The sequence below is a fragment of the Sceloporus occidentalis genome, unplaced genomic scaffold, assembly GCF_023333645.1.
Source record: "Sceloporus occidentalis isolate IW3139 unplaced genomic scaffold, rSceOcc1.0.p SCAF_7, whole genome shotgun sequence".
NCBI lineage: Eukaryota > Metazoa > Chordata > Lepidosauria > Squamata > Phrynosomatidae > Sceloporus > Sceloporus occidentalis.
The window spans coordinates 20,301,555-20,321,952 of NW_028316987.1; the positions used below are offsets into that span (position 1 = coordinate 20,301,555).

Genomic DNA, 20,398 nt, shown 5'->3' on the forward strand with positions numbered 1-20,398 from the left:
TTTGTAATCAACATTTTAGCTCTGTCTTTTTTTAATATATTGTAACCCGCCTTGAATCCCATTGTGGGAGAAAGGTGGAAAATAAACCCTGGAAATAAAACAAATAAATAAATAATAAAAGAATTTTGGAAAAAGAAATAGGGTGGAACATCTGTTTTAAATTTTGAGGAATATTAATAGACAAGATATAACATATTTATACATAAATAATTGACTAGCATTTATATTATGAACACAAAAGAGAAAAATTGAGAAGGAAAAATAGCAGGTTAACCTGGTAAATATATGGAATAGTACAGATATATTTGATATTAAGGTATATATGAACTGATGGAAAGAAAGATTAAATTTTGTATTTAGATAACAAAAAGTAGTGAATAGAACAGATAAAGAAGTAGAAAGAACATGGAGAGTGAAGGGATACTGAAATGTAGTCAGAAAATTTAAAATCAATTTCTAGATGGGAGATTGGAAAGATTTTTTTTGGTCTTGCTTTTTTATTCTTCTTTTGTTTCGTAAGAATAAAGGGATGACTTATAAGCAACAACGATATGTGGTTTTTTAAATAATTTTACTAAAAACAACAAAAACGTATCTCTACTATGTAAGATGTGGCCATGGCTACTAGAAATATTCCTAATCTCCAGGAGGCAAAGCAGCAGCAGACATTTAAAAAATCCCCAGACATTAAAAAAATTCATCTGAGCAAGCATTTTAGTTTTTAAAAAAGAGGCCATGTCTGAGAAAAGGAGGATTTATAGAAAGTGTCTAACTAATTTGAAGACTGGTAAACAGTTCCTTTGATGGAAGGAATGGATTGACTATGGGGTTTGTATTTTGAATCAATTGATTGGTCTTGACATGGATTTTTGCTGTTTTCAATATTGCACCTACTTACTAGTTTCCCACAGGTGTATTGTGGCAATATTTACAGTTACAATATCTTTTAGTGTCTGTATGCAGACCGTCAGCTCTGAGTGTGTCATCCATCACAGCTGTGTTGGAAATGTTTGCTGGAATCCTATATGACTTGTTACCTTCCATACCATTACATATACCTAGCTACATAGCAGAGGCGCTAAGAAATCTTTTTACTGACTTGCAAATATGCATAATAGAACACCAGCAAGGACTGGTGCAATGCACATTGGGACTAGTACACATTGGTCCTATTGTGCATTGATCCTGGTGTGCATCAAGCACCAATGCACATCTAGCTCTTTGCTGTCTCTGCTACAGTGTAATATAACCACAGCCCCCTAGTTGATATGAATATTATGCAACTGCGCAATTCTAATTCCCATATACATAAGACCACTTACAAAGATGTACATCCCCAACAGGATTCAAGGCCATAATTTTATCCTCAGAGAAACTGAAACCAACAAGTCAAGCTTATAAATGTCTGTTGGAAAACACTAAATGTGTTGTTAGTGAAGTTAGAGTTGAGTGAACCACTCAACTTAGATGGTTCTGTGCAAATTTACCAACGCAAAAATGGCTATAGCTTCAATATCTACAACTTCTTTAAACCTAAAACTGCATTTGGTCAAGCAAAGATTAATATTTCATGTGTACGGGACACTATCATGTGTTTTTAGAAGAAAGCATCTCCTTCAAATATCAGATGTCTAAGTGGGGTTCAGAAAAGGAAGAGGCACTAGGGATAATAAAGATTTCAAAAGAAAACGAGCCTGTGCATCATACATTATAGCAAAGTCGTTGATTGTATAGAGCATGAAAAACTATGGCTCGTTCTTAAAGAAATGGGTGAACCACAATGTTTGATTGTCCAAGTATGTAAACTATGGGTCATTGTTAAAGAAATGGGTGAACCACAATGTTTGATTGTCCAAGTATGTAAACTTTGCTCAGGATAAGAGGATGCCATCAAGACAGAATATGGAGAAACAGAATATTTTCCAATTGGCAAGGGGTACAGCAAGGCTTAATTTTATCACCCTGTGTGTTTAACCTGTACGCTAAGTGTATCATGACCCAGCTCCACTACTGTATGTGTCTGCCAGTGTAAAGGGGATAACAAACAGGGGCTGTCATCTTATTAGGGACATTTGCATCCCTTATGCATGCGGATGGCCTTTTTTGGGTGCTTTGGGAGTTGGTATACCTTTCTAAAATCTGAACTACTTCTCCTAGTTCATATCTCAGATCTCTCTTAAATTCTGCCTTTAAGTCATCTCTAGATTTTTCAATTGCCAAATTTGTTTCTTGATGCATTTTTCTAATTTCTTCCATCATTGTTTCGTCAAGTTCTGGTGCTTTGGAGGGTATATCCAATGACGTTCTTCTAGATGAGTTGGTTGGTGGGTTTGGTGTTGTTTTTGCTCCAGTTTTCCTTGTGCCCACTACCATCTTTAGATATGTTTCGGGCAGAGTGGAGTAAGATCAAGGGAAAACAACAAAAGACAAGTAGACAAAGTAAGCTTCTGAAATTCTATAGGAAATTATTTTTGTACACAATAGTACGTTCAGTTTCTAGAAATATGAAATAATTCCACTGTAAACAGTGGTTGCATTGTAAACATAATGTAAAGACATATTTTGTCAGTCTGATGGGCAAAATTTACTTATTAGTTTTAAAGTGACATTCGGTAGGTTTGTTTTGGGTGTTTTGTGTGTGTGTGTGTTAAGTTGTTTCTTTTCAAAGAGTTCTTTAAAAATATCATAAATTGATTGAAAAGTGACCTTCAGGATCCCCCTTCAGTGACAAATGTGTCGCCATATACATCCCCATGTGGCTCACCATCAATTGTAGGAGGGCAGTTAGAGAGTGTACCTATTATCCGTTATTGGATAGAAGCAATCTCTACCTTTTGATCAATCAGGAACTGGCAGCTACAATGTATATATGTGAGCCACATTTCAAAACAGTTATATTCCAGATAATGCCATCTGCTTCATATGAGAATGTTATTGGTCTTGTGGAATTGTAGGTTAGCTGAAAGAAATGTTTGTTTCAGGCAGAGTAGTTCAATATACAGCAGATAAAAGGATAAAGGCAGTATTGAACACAGAGGATGTTTCTTGAATTCTCACAGGTGGAATAATAATTATGTGTTTTGGCCTTTTGACAGAATCAGGCTGTGTAATCCATGATAGGATTTTGTCCTAGTACACAGTCCTTTATTTTTTGATAGTGTCCATGCCAATGAACGACAAAGGTAAACTTGATACGTTTTACATGCAAGCGTGCCCTGTTCAAAGCCCATTCTGTCCATTTGCAGCTCCATGAACCAAGCAGAGAAAAGCAGGAGCACAATGTCTGTGAAATGGGTGCTGATTGTGCCCTTGATCATGGTGATCCTCTTGGGCTCAGCTTCCAGTGGGAATGTTCTTATCTGGCCAGCTGACTATAGCCATTGGATGAATATGAAATTTATCATACATGAGCTTGCAGCCAGGGGCCACCAAGTGACAGTGCTACTGCCTTCCTTCTTCCAGGAAGTTAATTCAAGTGTATCTTCCCCTTTTCACCTGGAAGTGATTTCTGTTCCATTCTCAAAGGAGGATATGGATATTCTGATACAGGACTTCATCTATACATGGTCTTATGAGAAGCATGAACGTTCTTTCTGGGAATTTTCCCTCAAGTTGTATGATTTTATGATGGAATTAATATACAGATACAAATCTTTCTGTGACAAGGTTTTGTTGAATGAAAAGCTGCTGGAGAAGTTGGATTCAGCTGCTTTGGATGTCCTTATTTCTGATCCTGGCATGCCTTGTGGGGAACTGCTAGCTGAGAAGCTTCATGTTCCATTTCTATATTCTTTCCGATTCTCTTTTGGAAACACAGTGGAGCGTCTTTGTGGTGGTCTCCCAGCTCCTCCATCCTATGTTCCTGCCAGCCTGGGAGGGCTCACAGACAAGATGTCTTTCATGGAGAAGATGGCAAACATGTTTGTTTACCTCTCACAAGACATGTTGTTCCATCATTTTATCTTGAAAGATTGGAATAAATATTATAGTGATGTTCTAGGTAAGAACCTGTTCCCAGTTCCATTTCCAGTATTTTTAATATAAACATTCATAAGGCCTGATTGGTGCATATTTGCTTTTGTTATATCTAATGACTGGCAGATGGAAGCCTGAGATGTTTGGTAATATGGCAGTTATCAAGGGAGAAGCATGTATGAGAACAAATCATGATAGTGAGAAATTGTTTCATGGTCTCTAAATTATGCATTTCTCTTACAGTTTCCTTGGACTAGCTCTAACCTTGCTTCTGATATCCTCCTCCTCCTCCTCCCCTTTTTTTGTAATGGTTTCTCCAGCTTAGTCATTTCATTTCTCAGTGGTAGATCTTTCTTTTCAGGAGGTTCAAGACCATTCAGTATATAGGTTAAAGCAGTACATGAACTTTAAAGAAGTAGCTGAGTTGAATGTTTTCTTATTGTGTGGGAAACTGAACATAGAATATATTGCAGCCTTTTGTATACATCTCCCCAAAAGACAATGGAGTTTATCACATCCAGAAATTCTGTTGGGATAGACGCAGGATTGAAAAGTCAAAACCGGGTGTTATCACACGCAGCTGTGGCCAGGCGCGTCCAACCCATATGCAGCCCGGATCCCAGCCATACTTATCCTGTAGCTTTTCATAAATAGCAAGCTCCCATTTTTGAAGAGCCACTGGATAAGCATGGCTGTGGTCTGGGCTGCATATGGGTTGCATTTGTCTAGTTGTGGCTGCATGTGATAATGCCCGGTTTTGACTTTTTAATCCTGCATCTATCCCAGTGAGGTTTCCAGGTGCAATAATCTCCAGTGTTGCTGCATTTTCCTTCAGCATTGCATAAGAATGCCCATAGACATCACTGCATCACAGATAGTGAAATTAAGTATGATATTGGCAAAAATATTTTTGTTGACATGATCCACATTGCAAGGGTGTTTATTAGCTGTCCAATTTAATGTTAAGAAAAGGATGCAGTCAAAGGCATTGCAACATGGAAGATTGTCCTAGGCCTGTGGTGGCAAACCTATGGCATGCGTGCCAGAGAAGGCACGCAAAACCATTTTTTTTGGCACACAGAGGGTGGAAAAGGAAAGGAACAGGAGGATATAGGCAAGGCAGCTGAAGGCCCAGGAGCTGCTTTATCCTTTCTGGATGTCCTGTTGCCCCCAAAGTCCCACCTTTTGCACCGGGTAACACCCGGTGCCAGAAGGCCTTTTACTTTAAGCACTTGGTCTCTATAAGGTTCGCCATGACTGCCCTAGGCAATCTCTCTGGTGGGATCTGATATAAGAGCAGAGGTAGAGAAAAAGAAACCCAGACCACTGACCATGGAGAAGAAAGGAAGGGGAGGAAACACCCAGGCTGTAGCATACTGAGGCTGGATTTCAAACCACTTGCAGTCTGTCACCTAGTTATTTATGTTATTTATTGTTTGCCATTGGCATATTTCCTATATCCCAATACAATAATTCTGGATATTTTGATCCTTGTGTATTCAGCAAGTTTCCCTCTTACATAATTCTATGTGGCTAGGTCATTGGGTTCAATATGCTTTGGAAGCTTATCACACAAAGCAGTTGTAGTCCTGCCTGTAGCTGGGACTTACACAATGTTGTTTTTCCCTGACTGGTTTCCTGGTGGAAGGCCCTTGGGAAATAATCCATTAATGACTCTTTCCTGCTAGTGTTCTACTACTGTTTCTGGTGCACAAATCTCATTCCAGTTCATAGCAATTTTGGGTGTGTGTGTGTCAGATGGTATTATGAGGGTTTGGTGTAGGCATTATTTGAATGATTTGAGGGGAAGGCATTGGGAATATGTGCATCAATGTGCTTCGGAGAAGGGGAGAGAGAGCCATGTTTCATGGTGGATGGTGGGGTTTACCATTGATGGTATTCTTTTCCTCCTTTGGCTTGGCAATCTTTCCTGGTTGCCCCTATCTTTGTAAAAAATGGATCATAATAGTGTTATGCTAAACACACACATTTAAGGGAGCTTGTGCTGTAATTCTCCAACATTATTGCAGTGAAGTTTTCTTCCTTTCTCCCCGTTTGGCTCTGTGCTGTGTCTACCACAAATTATGCAGTTGAGTTTCCCGCATTTGGGGAAATCGCAGGGGTTAGCACACCTGGAGTGCAATGGATGAGCCTCACCCTGGGAAAACCACCTTCACCTACAATTGCCTCCTGCACATATACTATTGCAATGTAGTGATATGCTAGCTGGAGAAACTGCACAATACAGCAATGGTGATATAGCACAATTAAAAAAACAAAACTGGAAGATGAGGGCAGATAGAAAAGAGCTGAAAGGTAGAGAGGAATACCTGTGGTTTCTGGTGAGAATACTGACAGGAAGAAATGGTGCTGAATTGCTAGTGGTGGGAACAGATGTGCAGCAGGGTATGGCAACAGGGCACATTCAGGTACCAATCATAGGAAAGGAAGCAGGATCAAGCAGGAAGGCAAAAGTGTGAAACAATGTTATTGAGCTGGATTGCATTATACAATGATGTGGAACATTTTAGAGACCGAGTGCCCAAACTGCAACCCAAAACCCACTTACTTATCACAAAGTGCTGGGTCCTTCTGGCTTTGTAGTAACGAACTCTGGCAGACTCTGTGCTGGGGTGATGGTGCATGTACTCACAGAGAGAGCTCTGAGTGTCATAGATTCACCACCAATGCATTATATGCCCAAAAGGAAGCATTATCTTTCTGCTATCTTTCTACAGAGAAAGTTGGGAGAATGGGCTGGCACCTTAAACTACAAGCAGATACTATTGCCAAGGTTAAAAGATTCCTTACCAGTGTGTATATTCAAAATCTGTATGTGTTCATACATGAACTCTGAGAAGATAGCTAGTAATAGAGCATTTGCTGCATTAAGATGGAGTGTGGGCTTGCTTTGCTTCCAGGTTTCATGGTATCTGATTCCCTCCCCCTTCACTAATATCGTTGTACCTGAATTTCATGTGTACTTTTCCTCTTCACCTTTTATGGGCTATTCCCATATTGATATATGTGGGAAAGGGGCTCATTTCACTTTACAAGGGTTATTTCTGGGTTTTGTGGTATGTGAATGTCCCACTTTTTTCTAATTATATTTTGATCCTTCACTAGATGTGATTTGACATGTGGCTCAGAAGAAACCATATCAGACACTTTCACTTCTCATCCTATTCTAGCTACAGGTTTACAACCAGGTCACGGATCTAGTGGAGGGTGGTACATTGGCCTACAAGGGGCAGTCCCTGGATGAGAATGTGTATGTTGAGACTGTGTATGTTGTCTGAGGCCTTTCTGGAGTAGAAGGAATGACTGTTATATTCAGACAGTGGCATACTCACCGTCTTCAGTTCATGTATCTAGTTCCTGGTTTCCATTTCCTTATTGAATGGTGCAGAAACAGTTTGGGCAAAGAACGTCTTTCTGCTCCCCTAACCAACTTTTGGCCATCTGATATCATCTATCTTCTGAGAAGAAGCTCTATTCCTTCCCAAGTGACAAGGGTGTTTTTGTGTCTAGTATAGAATGCAAGTTTGATTTTGTTTTACTTGTTTGTGTTAATCGTATGGATTGCTTTAATAAATAATTTAACTGGCAAATAGAACCATTTGCTTGACTTTTTTCGTATGTGAGGATTTGTGGTGGCTCTTTAGGAGATGTTAGCTGAAGTTACTTCTTGAATTAGCCATGGATTTTCTTGCTACTAAGGGAAATAAAGCAGTACTTTAAGCACTGCACTTTCTCAACCAGGTGGAGAAATAATTATGTGTCTTGATAATAAGACTGTGTAATCCATGACAGAATTTTGCTCTAACTCAGAGTCCTTCATTATATTGATGCAATTCATTCCAAGAAATAGCAAAGCTGGAAATTTTTAACCAGCCTAAAATGCTTTGAAAGGCAAGCATACCCTGTAAGAGTCCAGCCTTTGCCTTTGTGCCATCATTAATCAAATAGAAACAGTAAGGGCATAATGTGGGTGAAAAGGGTGCTGGTGCTTCCCTGCATAATAGTATTTTTTCTGGGTATAGCTTCCAATGGAAATGTCCTCATCTGGCCAGCTGACAACAGCCATTGTATCAGTTTGAAATTTATCATGGATCTACTCATAGCCAGGGGCCATCAAGTGACAGTGCAACTGCCTTGCTTTTCTCAGGCAATTAATTGGCACCTTCCCTCTTTCAACTGGAAGTAATTTCTGTTCCATTCTCAAAGGAGGACGTGGATGCTTTGATTCAGATATTTGTCCATTTGTAGTCTTATGAGATGACAGAATTTGCTTTCTAGGAATTTGACATCAAGCTGTATGGCATTATGATGGAAGTGGGGTACAAGACCAGCATTATCAGAAACTGGTGAAAAAGCTGAAGTTAGTTCGTTTTGACATCCTCATTTCAGGCCCGCTTGTACCTTGTGAAGAACTGGTAGCTCAGAAGCCCCATATTCCATGTATATATCCCTCCTGGTTTTCTTTTGGAAACACATTGGAACATCTTTGTGGTGATCTCCCAGTCTGCCTGCAAGTCTAGGAGAGCTAACACACAGGATGTCCTTTATGGAGAGGATGGCAAACATGCTCTTTTGCCTCTTACAAAACATCTTGTTTCACCAAGTTGTTTGCAAAGCCTTGAATCGGTACTAGAGTGCCATTCTAAGGGCTTTATCACATGTGGCTTTTAAGCCATGATTCCCAAGGTGACACCAGTTTCATGACAACACTTTCCTCCAGGAGCTGCCCCGTCCCCCAGCCACCTTTTTCATTCAGAGGGGAAACCCATGAATGAGTTCCAATAGTGTGATGCTCCAGGTATGGAAAGCCATTCCCTGGGCAGTCACATTAATGGCAGGCACATGGTGCCACTGTCCCCTCCTCCCTTCCTCTCTCCTTCCCTCCCTTGTGATTTAAAAAAATCCTCTTCCCCCCCCCCCTCACATTTGCAAAGCTCTGCAGCCTTATAATTTTAAAATGTTAAATTGTGTGAGAAAAATTAAAAATAAAAAACAACCTAAATTTTGGTCTAAATGTTGTCCTACATTTTGTCCCGGTTTATAGTAGAGAATTATGGCAACCCTATGAGAGTGTGGTTTCATTTTCTCTCTCTCTCTTGAGGAGTCCTTGAGGATTTACATCAGGGAAACTCCATATACATCTGGTGGCTGGGAAGACACGGGATTTCCAAGAGTGCACAAGAGAACTATTGTACACTTGTTCCTCATTTTTCAGCATATTCTTTTAAATTATATTAAAATATATACAGTTGTCCCTCCTCGTTCATGAATTTAACATTTATGGATTTAATTATTTGCAAGTTTTTCCATAAGAGGTGGGAAGAAAGGATGAAAACAAACTAGAGGGAGAGGCTTTTTTCTCCACATGTGTCCTAGCCATGGAAGAAAGAGGGAGGGAGGACATATAGTTAGGCAGAAAAAGAGACAAGTGGGAGGAGGAGGAAGAGGAAGAGGAAGGGAAGGCTAGCAGGTATGGAGAAAGAGGCAACAATGAAGAGGCAAAGGAACAAACAGGGACAACAAGCGAACCACCCAGGAGATGCTGAAGAGATGATGTGAGTGGGATGAGGTTCACTGGGAGGAAAAAGGAGAGGTCCAGGTTTTAATTTTTTTTAAATTATTATTTTTATTTTTAAATTAATTTTTTAAAAAAATTCTTTAAAAACATTACATTTCATCAAATTTTTCACTTTCAGCACATTAAACAATGTATATGTAAATTCTGTGCATATGATATTGTAATTTAAAGGTGTAATTTTAATGTGAGGCCGCTCTGATAGCCTTTAGAGCTGAAAGGCAGGGTATAAATACCATAAATAAAATAAAAATTAAAAAAAAATTAAATTTAATTCTGCAGTTGTTTATGTCACAAATATTACCATTAGATTCAGTGATATATGGGAATTATGATTTATGAGTAACAATAGTACTGAGGATTCTGTATGGTGTGGTATGGGACACCATGAGTTGCTGAACCAGGTGACACCAGTACACTGTCTCATAGTATTCTCCATCACCATTGTATAGATGTGAGAACTGGATGGTAAATATATATATATATCCAGATAACAAATAAAGTGCTGAGGACAGCCAAAAAGACAAACAAATGGGTCAAACTAGAATGCTGGAAGCCAAAATGATGAAACTGAGGCTGTCATACTTTGGCATGACTCACTTGAGAAAGCATGACTCACTTGAAAAGACAATAATGCTAGGAAAGATTGAGGGCAGTAGGAAAAGAAGAAGACCATAGAGCAGGTGGTTATAATCAAGGATAGAATCAATCAGAAAGATCACAAACATGAATCTACATGTGTGAGAATATGTTATGACTTTTCTAGGGATATTAGCTGCACTTCAACCAGAAATTTCCTATTTCCAAAGCAAATAAAGCTGTACTTTAAGCAGAGGATGTTTCTTTGTGCCAACTAGGCGGAGTATATTATGATGTTGTAATCTGACAGGAATGCAGATTAGTGATCCATGACAGGATTTTGCTTTTACACACGGGAAATTTCTTTTTTTTACACTCTGACCAGGAAGACAAAGGTGAACCAATGTGAAATCTTTATAAGTCAAAATTGCCCTGTAGCTTTTCCCTTTGCTGCATCATTAATCAAACAGAAGAAACAGATACATAATGTCTGTGAAATGGGTGCCGGTGCTTCCCATTTTAATGGTGTGCCTCTTGAGATCAGCTTCTAGTGGGAACGTCCTTATCTGGCCAGCTGACAACAGCCACTGGATCAACATGAAATTTATTCTGCAGGAACTCACAGACAAAGGCCATCAAGTGACAGTGTTAGTGCCTTCCTTTTTCCAGGCAATTAACACAAGTGAGTCTTCTCCCTTTCAGCTGGAAGTGATCTCTGTTCCATTCTCAAAGGAAGAAATGGATAATCTGCTTCAGGACTTCCTCTATATGTGGTCTTTGGAGATGTATGAACTTTCTTCCTGGGAATTTGTCACCAAGGTATATGACTTTTCAAAGGAGGTGGTACACAGGAACAAAGTTCTCTGTGATATGGTTGTCTTGAACCAGAAACTGATGGAGAGGTTGGAGTCAATTGGCTTTGACATCTTGATTTCAGACCCACTCTTGCCTTGTGGCGAGCTAGTGGCAGAGAAGCTTCATGTTCCATTTGTATATTCCTTCCGATTCTCTATTGGAAATACAGTGGAGCGTCTTTGCGGTGGTATCCCTGCTCCACCATCATTTGTACCTGCCAGTCTAGGAGGGCTAACAGACAGGATGTCCTTCATGCAGAGAACAGGAAACATGCTCTTTTACCTTTTCCAAGATATTTTGTTTCATCAAGTTTTATGGAAAGACTGGAGTAAATACTATAGTGATGTTCTAGGTAAGAACCTGTTCCCAGTTCCATTTCCAGTATTTTTAATGTCAACTATCATAAGGCCTGAACTGTTCATATCTGTTTTTGTTATATCTAATGACTGGCCGATGAAAACCTGAGATGAAAGCTGCTCTGTTTTGCAACATTGCAGTTTTCAAGGGAGAACAAATTATGACTGTGAGAAATTGTTTCATGGTCTCTAAATTATGCATTTCTCTCACAATTTACTTGGACTCCGCCTAGCTCTAAACTTGCTTCTGATATCCTACTGCTCCCCCCCCTTTTTTTTTAAACAATGATTTCTCCATTTTACCCATTTCATTTCTCAATGACAGGTCTTTATATTCAGAAAGTCCAAGACCATTCAGTATATATGTTAAGCTGTACATGAACTTTAAAGAAGTGGCTGAGTTGAATGTTTTCTTATTGTGTGAATGGTGTGGGAAACTGAGCATAGAATATAGGGTTTTTTTGGTGAATTTTTCGGGCTATGTGGCCATGTTCTAGAAGAGTTTATTCCTAACGTTTCGCCAGCATCTGTGGCTGGCATCTTCAGAGAATGCTTGCCTGAAAAGGAGTTTGGTATATATATATATATATTGTGTGACCCTGAGTGACTTGCATGTGTCTTGTTCTGTTGCTAATGGCAGGCCTCAAGGTGGGAGGGTATGCAAAAGAGGATTAGTGTCTGCTTGATTAGTGCTGATGGGAAACCCCTGACCCTAGGAGATTTCTCATTTGCATTTGTTGAGTCTTCATCTTGCTATTTTTCAGGACTGGTAGCCAAACCTTGTTTACTTTAAAGGTTTCCTCTTTCCTGATGAAATTGTCCAGGTGTTTGTCAGTTGTAATTTTGGAATGCCTTGTGTAAGGGAAGATGTGTGTCAGTATCCCAACATTAGAGAAGGGTAGGGGAAGGCATTGGGAATATATGCATCAATGTCCTTGGGAGGAGGGGAGAGGGAGCCACGTTTCATGGTGGGTGGTGGATTTACCATTGATTGTGGTCTTTTCTTCCTTTGGCTTGGCAATCGTTCCTGGTCACAACCTGTATGTGTTCATACATGAGCACCGAGAACATAAATAGTAATAGAGCATTTGCTGCATTAAGATGGAGTGGGATTGCTTTGCTTCCAGGTTTCAAGGTGCCTGATTCCCTTCTCCTTCACTAATATTGTTGTACCTGGATCTCAAGTGTATTTTTCCTCTTCAGCTTTTATGGGCTAGTCTCATATTGATATATTCCCATATTGATGTATGTGGGAAATGGGGCTCATTTCACTTTACAAGGTTTATTGATTTTATTGACTATTTTTGGGGGAGCATTTTATTGGGAATTGTTGTTTTAACGCTATTTTAGGGTGAGAGGGAGATAGGGAATTAGGATTTGATATGTCTTGTTATGTTTTTACTTGTGGCTTGTTGTGTTATATTTTCATTGTTCTTTTGTTTGTTGTTACCTGCCTCGATCCAATACAGGGAGAGGCGTGATACAAATTCTTCTTCTTCTTCTTCTTCTTCTTCTTCTTCTTCTTCTTATTATTATTATTATTATTATTATTTCTGGGTTTTGCAGTATGTGAATGTCCCACTTTTTAAAAATTATATTTTGATCCTTCACTACATGTGATTTGTCATGTGGCTCAGGAGAAACCATATCAGACAGTTCACTTCTCATCCTATTCTAGCTATAGGTTTACAACCAGGTCACGGATCTAGTGGAGGGTGGCACATTGGCCTACAAGGGGCAGTCCCTAGATATGTTGTCTGGGGCCTTTCTGGAGTAGAAGGAATGACTGTTATATTCGGATAGATACAGTCACCCCTCCAAGTCTGTGGACTTAAGATCCATGGAATTGGAAATCGGCAGAGGAGTGGCCACCATTAATGTGAATGGGGCGTGCGCCCCACATGCACATGCCCCATTCAACCCAATGGGACTTGAATATGCATGCATTATGGAACTTGTGGGAGGGGGGTCTGGAACAGTTCTCTATGAGTTCCAAGTGCCAACTGTACATTTCCACTATCTTCAGTTCATGAATCTAGTTCCTGGTTTCCATTTGTTTATTCAGTGGTGCAGAGACAGGTGGGCAAAGAACTTTTTTCTGCTCCCCTAACTCCTGGTTTTTACAGATAGTAGATTCTATGCGGTTCTTTTAAGAAGAATCGATTCTGAAGTTTGTTCAACCAGTGAGAACGAGAGATCAGAATCGCATCATTCTGGAGGGAAGGGACAAATGGTAGAGGGGTGTTTACCATCCCTTCTCAGTTTTTGGCAGATCCATCATCCCCCCCCCCCAAGGCAGCCCTGCCTTTGTACTTGTGGTGCATGGATTTAAAAAAAATTGATAGAAGTTTTGATTAATTGCTTTTGTAATGACTACCATTATATTACCATTATATTCAGTGATATATGAGAATTATGATTTATGAATAACATTAGTGCAAAACATTACTGAGGATTCTATATGATGTGGTATGGGACGCCATGAGTTACTGCATCAGTTGACACCAGTCTACTGAGCCATAGTATTCCCCATCACCATGTATGGCTGGAGGTTACCTTACGGGGCTCTGGGAACGCAAATGGCATGGAACAAAAGGTGGGGGGAACGGAATGGAACTGAAAAGGATGCATTTTACTATATGCAGGAATGGCGCTGATGTCGCCGGAAGTCCCCTTTCCATTCCATTCTGTTCCCCATCTGTCCCAGAGGAGGCAATTTTCAAGAACTGTTTGTTGTTTTCTCATTCTATTTCCTTCCTGCCCCCTTTTGTTCCGTGCCATTTGCGTTCTCAGAGCCCCATGCGATAAGCTCTGATGTGAGAGCTGGATAGTAAAAAAAAAAGAAGCAGATAAGAAATAAATCAATTCATTTGAGATGCGGTGCTGGTGAAAAGCACTGAGGAAACCATAGAAAGCCAAAAAGACAAACAAATGGGTCAAACCAGAACTCTCCCTGAAAGCCAAAATGATGAAACTGAGCTGTCATACTTTTGCCACATTATGAGAAAGCATGACTCACTTGAAAAGACAATAATGCTAGGAAAGATTGAGGCCAGTAGGAAAAGAAGAAGACCATAGAGCAGGTGGTTAGAATCAAGGATAGAATCAATCAGAAAGATCACAAACATGAATCTACATGTGTGAGAATATGTTATGACTTTTCTAGGGATACTAGTTGCACTTCAACCAGAAATTTCCTATTTCCAAAGCAAATAAAGCTGTACTTTAAGCAGAGGATGTTTCTTTGTGCCAACTAGGCGGAGTATATTATGATGTTGTAATCTGACAGGAATGCAAATTAGTGATCCATGACAGGATTTTGCTTTTACACACGGGAAATTTCTTTTTTTTACACTCTGACCAGGAAGACAAAGGTGAACCAATGTGAAACCTTTATAAGTCAAAATTGCCCTGTAGCTTTTCCCTTTGCTGCACCATTGATCAAACAGAAAAAACAGGTGCACAATGTCTGTGAAATGGGTGCCGGTGCTTCCCATTTTAATGGTGTGCCTCTTGAGATCAGCTTCTAGTGGGAACGTCCTTATCTGGCCAGCTGACAACAGCCACTGGATCAACATGAAATTTATTCTGCAGGAACTCACAGACAAAGGCCATCAAGTGACAGTGTTAGTGCCTTCCTTCTTCCAGGCAATTAACACAAGTGAGTCTTCTCCCTTTCAGCTGGAAGTGATCTCTGTTCCATTCTCAAAGGAAGAAATGGATAATCTGCTTCAGGATTTCCTTTATATGTGGTCTTTTGAGATGTATGAACTTTCTTCCTGGGAATTTGTCACCAAGGTGTATGACTTTTCAAAGGAGATGGCACACAGGAATAAAGTTCTCTGTGATATGGTTGTCTTGAACCAGAAACTGATGGAGAGGTTGGAGTCAATTGGTTTTGACATCTTGATTTCAGACCCACTCTTCCCTTGTGGCGAGCTAGTGGCAGAGAAGCTTCATGTTCCATTTGTATATTCCTTTCGATTCTCTATTGGAAATACAGTGGAGCGTCTTTGCGGTGGTATCCCTGCTCCACCATCATTTGTACCTGCCAGCCTAGGAGGGCTAACAGACAGAATGTCCTTCATGCAGAGAACAGGAAACATGCTCTTTTACCTTTTCCAAGATATTTTGTTTCATCAAGTTTTCTGGAAAGACTGGAGTAAATACTATAGTGATGTTCTAGGTAAGAATTTGCTCCTAGTTTTTGTTGTTGCTCTTGTGTTCCTTCAATTTGTTTCTGACTTATGGCAACCCTAAAATGAAACAATCACAGGATTTTCCTGGCAAGACTTGTTTGGGGAGGGGGGAGAGTTTGCCTTTGCCTTCCTTGCACAATGTCACCTAGTCAGTGGCGTTCCATACTGCGGTGTCACCTGGTGTGAGGAGCGGGACTTGGGGCGGGGCTTAGGGACGGAACCAAAAAGGCATGCTCCCAACTCCCTGTCCTACATGGCTTTACTCATAAGTAATGCCTCATGTGGCAGGGAGGGAGAAGGCTCGGCTCCCTTCTGTCCCTGCCACATGAGGGTTTACTTGAAGTAAAGCCTCATGCAGTAGGGATGGGGGGGGGGAGCTGGGCCTTCTCCCTCCCTGCCATGTGAGGCTTTACTTGTGTGGTGTCACCCGGTGCTGTCCACACTCCCCTAGTGATGCTACCGCACCTAGTGTCTTTCCATGGCTGAGTGGGGATTCATACCCTGGTCACCAGAGTTGTAGTCCAACACTCAAGCCACTACACCACACTGCTTCACCTCTTAGTTCTAGTTACTGTGTGTGTATGTTTTTTTTTTTTTACACCGTTCAACATATATGCAGGACATATTGTAAGAAAAGCAGGCTTGGATACAGAAGAAGGAGGGGTGAAAATACAGTGTGCCCGCATTTTACACTGAAAGCCGTGCCATAAAAGCCCCTTGAGCACCCCGAAAGAAGTAATGGGGCACGCGCTGTGGTTACTTCCAATGGGGCTCCAGGATATGTTGATTTCCCCTTACACGGAGGGATCTGGAACAGATCCCCACATAAGGGGAGGGCCCACGGTAGGAGGAAGGAATATCAACCATCTGGGATACTCAGATGACACCATAATACTAGCAGAAAACCTCAAAGACCAGGAACAATTACTAAGAAAGATCAAGGAAGAAAGTGCAAAGGCAGACCTATTGTCGAACATAAAGAAAACAAAAATAATGACCACAGAGAACCTACAGAAATTTGAATTGGGCAACGAAGAAATAGAAATAGTAAAATGCAAGGCTATACAACTGAGCACAAAAGTTAGAACCGTACAAGCCATTGTATTCCCTATTGCCATGTATGGAGCTGAGAGCTGGACAGTTGAGAAGGAGGATAGGAGGAAAATCAGCTCATTTGAGACGTGGTGTTGGAGAAGAGGGCTAAGGATTCCATGGACAGCCAAAAAGACAAACACATGGGTCCGGGAGCAGACCAAGACAAATTTCTCTAGAAGCCAAGATGACAGAGGTCAGGTTGTCGTACTTTGGACACATCATGAGAAGGCATGAATCACTGGAAAAAACAGTAATGTTAGGAAAGGTAGAGGGAGGTATAAAGAGAGGAAGGCCGCATGCAAGATGGATGGACTCTATTAAAGAGATCATGAGTATGAGTTTGCAGGAGTTGAGCAGAACAGTGGAGGACAGAGTGTTTTGGAGGTGTCCCATCAGCAGGGTCGCTATGGGACGAGATTGACTCAAGGGTAGTTAACAACAAAAGTAGTAATCCGTATGCATAGCATATGGGGCCATTTTTGGAAGCCAGTCCTAATAATTCATTAATATGAGGAGGCTGTTCTGTGGCTTGTTATAAAGGCAACCAAAGCTGAACTTTGAATAGAGGAAAATTTCTTAACCTTCAGCAGGTGAGGAAGGAATTTGATCCCTTGGTTTGTATAGAGTTAGGCTTGTGATCCATGTCAGGATTTTGTTCTAGCACTGAGACATTCAGTGCTAGAACGAAAGACGAATGATTTTGAAATATTTCATATGCAAGATTTCTCAGTGAGACTCCAGCCTCTCCCTTTGCAATGTCATTGTTCAAGCAGGAAAAAGAATTGGCACAACGTCTGTGAAATGTGTGCTGGTGCTTCCCATGTTAATAGTATTCCTCTTGTATTCCATTGAGAACACTCTCATCTGGCCAGCTGACATCAGCCATTATATCAATTTGAATTTTGTCATTCATGAGCTCACAACCAGGGCCACCAAATAATGATGCTGCTCCCTTCATTCTACCAGAGAACTAATTCAAGAGCACTCTCACCCTTAAAATGAAAATGATCCCTGTTCCATTCTCCAAGTCGAAAATGGATACTTTGATTCAGCACATCCTCTCTATCTGTGGTATTATGAGAAATGGAAATTTTCCATCACATTGTATGACTATACAGCAGAGCACATGGATAGAATTATCTGTTCTGATGTGATTTTGTCAAACAAGAATCCGCTGGAGAAATTGGAGCCAGTAGCTTTTCATGTCCTTATTTCAGATCCACTTATGCTTTGTGGGGAATTGTGAATCTCTATTAGAAATATAGTGGAATATCTTTGTGGCAGTATCCCATCTCCTTCATGCCAGTCTGGGAGAGCTAATGGATAGGATGCCCTTCATGGAGAGGACGGCAAACATAAGACATCTCCCATACAAGACATCTCATTCCATCATGTTACCTTCAAAATTCGAATAAATTTCATACTGATAGTCTAAGTAAGTGTACTTATTTCTGGGCACGGTCATTTCTTAATAAGGCCTTTCCTCGTGTGTGTGTGTGTGTGTGTATGATGGCTGTCAGATGAATGTGCAAGCTCATCTCACTGACACCTGATATGAAGATACCCTCTATGGCATTAGGTCTCTAAGATGACATTCATAAGTATGTAAGGGCAGCAACCTAATACTACCTTATCATTCAGAAGTTGTTTCATGGCTTCTAAAATGCATTTTTGAAACAAGTTCGTTATACATTGCCTAGTTCCACCCCTGCCCCAATGAACTGTTGGCTTTCTGCTTCTTTTTTTGACTCTTGGAAATGGGGGACTAATTTCAAAAATGTGATGTACATTATGGGTACAGAAAGAGCAGAACGAGCAATTTGACTTTTTTTCTGCTATCCTGAAATATACAAATCACCTTTAGTCTATCTCACATGTTTCTTTCTCTACTCTGACATCTGCTGAGGGAGCTGGGCTTATGATATTTTCTTCTTCAACCTTTGGATTATATGCCTCTGTGTCTTTTGTACTGCTGCCTCCTTCCCTTCCATGGCATGGCTATGTCTGCAAACAGGATCTTAGCCTTCATCTCCCTGCCTATGATGCTAGGAGCAGTGCAACTGCTAGCATAGTCCACCAACAAGGTTCTGGCCTATGTCTGCACATGAACACTACTCTCCATCTGCATTGTTTTATTGATTATTGAAGAGACTTGATTATGTAGCTCATGAAAAATGATAGATCACTCTAAAGGAAATGGGTGTGCCTTCACATTTGATTGCTTTGGTGCATAATCTATACTCAAGACAAGAGGACACAGTAAGGACAAAATATAGAGAAACAGAATGTTTTCCTATAGGCAAGGAGCACAGACAAGGCTGCATTTTTACCACCATCTCTATTTGATTTATACAGTATACAGATAATATGGAAAGCTGCATTTGGCTCAGGGCTTGTCTACATGATTTAAATAGTCCTCATTTCTCATTCTGTTTCAGTCGAATGTGATCCTTCCACACAAGTGCTCATTCACACAGTATTCTGTGTACTTTAATGTGCTACTGCATGCACAATGGTCTCACATGCACAACTGTGCTTATGCTGCTGAAATCTGGATAAAACTGTTGCACAATACATACGAAAGTCACTCTGCATGTATTGTGCAACTTACACTAAGAGAATGCCAGCTGGTGTGAATTATTTTTCAGTTCTGGAAACTGGGTTTTAGAGTGCTTATGTATCCTCAAAGGAGAAATATGTTAAATTGAATTCCACTTCTTTTTATCCACAGGGAGACCCACAACATTGTGTGAAACAATGGGCAAAGCAGAAATATGGCTGATCCGAACCTACTGGGACTTTGAATTTCCACGACCATTCTTACCAAATTTTGAATTCGTAGGAGGGCTGCATTGTCAGCCAGCAAAACCTTTGCCTAAGGTAATTCCCTCTTGTGTCACCCACCTGATAATGATAAATTTAACTGTTTCTTGTTCATTGCACCTTGAAGAAAGTGGGCTAGTCTGATTGGCTTTGCAGGTATCCAAAGACACAGAGCCTTACTATATAGAAAAGAAAAACAAAACAGAGCAGGAGAGTATCAGCTTTGTCTATGCCTCTCTGCATGCCCTCGGAGCACTTCCATTCTCCTTCCAAAGGGAGACAGTTGTAAAAGCCTTTCATCAAACAGATTTTTTCCAGCATGACAAAAGACATACTTTCACAATCATCTCCCACAGAAAGAGAATGAGAGTTAGCCAGGATGTCATATGGAGAGGCAAAAAGAAAGCCAGTAGTCTCCTGCTCTGATTCATCTTTCGTTTCTAATGCTGTTAGGCTCATTGTTTTGTTAAGAAATGCAAGATGCATACTTGAGGGAAAATAGATGCTTTTACAATCAAACATCTGTCACCACTTGAGAGAGCACTGCTTCTAAATATGGGCTCAGCATCTCATCTTTTTTGACTCTAAACTTATAGACCTATCCACTATCTCCCCTATAATCAATCATGATTTTAAGAGCAACTAAGAAAAAAAAACCCTGTTAAAATATTTTTCTCAGTTTCATAGTCTGCCAAGTGTCATTGACTGGAATTTAGGACCATTAATGGTTTGGATTCTATCAAAAAATCTAGGAACCAGTGAAGTATTATCAGATAATACCTAACATTCTATTAGTGACATACACAGTCATAGCCAAAAGTTTTAATGGGCATATAGAACTTTTTTGGTTGTGGCAGAAGAGCAGTTCACTACCTCCATCATGCAACAACCCAAGCCTTGCAGGACTTACCTTCGCACTG

At 40.3% G+C, this 20,398-nt stretch overlaps 1 protein-coding gene across 5 annotated transcripts in view; it reads left to right on the forward strand.

Moving 5' to 3' along the window:
• Positions 1 to 20,398, forward strand: part of LOC149309379 (UDP-glucuronosyltransferase 2A1-like) — a 41,028-nt gene that overhangs the window by 11,817 nt on the left and 8,813 nt on the right. For 3 of the 5 annotated variants that reach the window (XM_089532321.1, XM_089532319.1, XM_089532320.1), the window contains exon 2: positions 19,387 to 19,535. In XM_089532321.1, coding sequence (XP_089388447.1) covers positions 19,413 to 19,535 — 123 coding nt within the window. In that variant the 5' untranslated portion in view covers positions 19,387 to 19,412. Of the gene's footprint in view, positions 1 to 10,636; positions 11,358 to 14,663; positions 15,548 to 19,386; positions 19,536 to 20,398 lie in introns of those variants that run through there. The other 2 variants (XM_089532318.1, XM_089532317.1) reach the window with 2 other exon arrangements.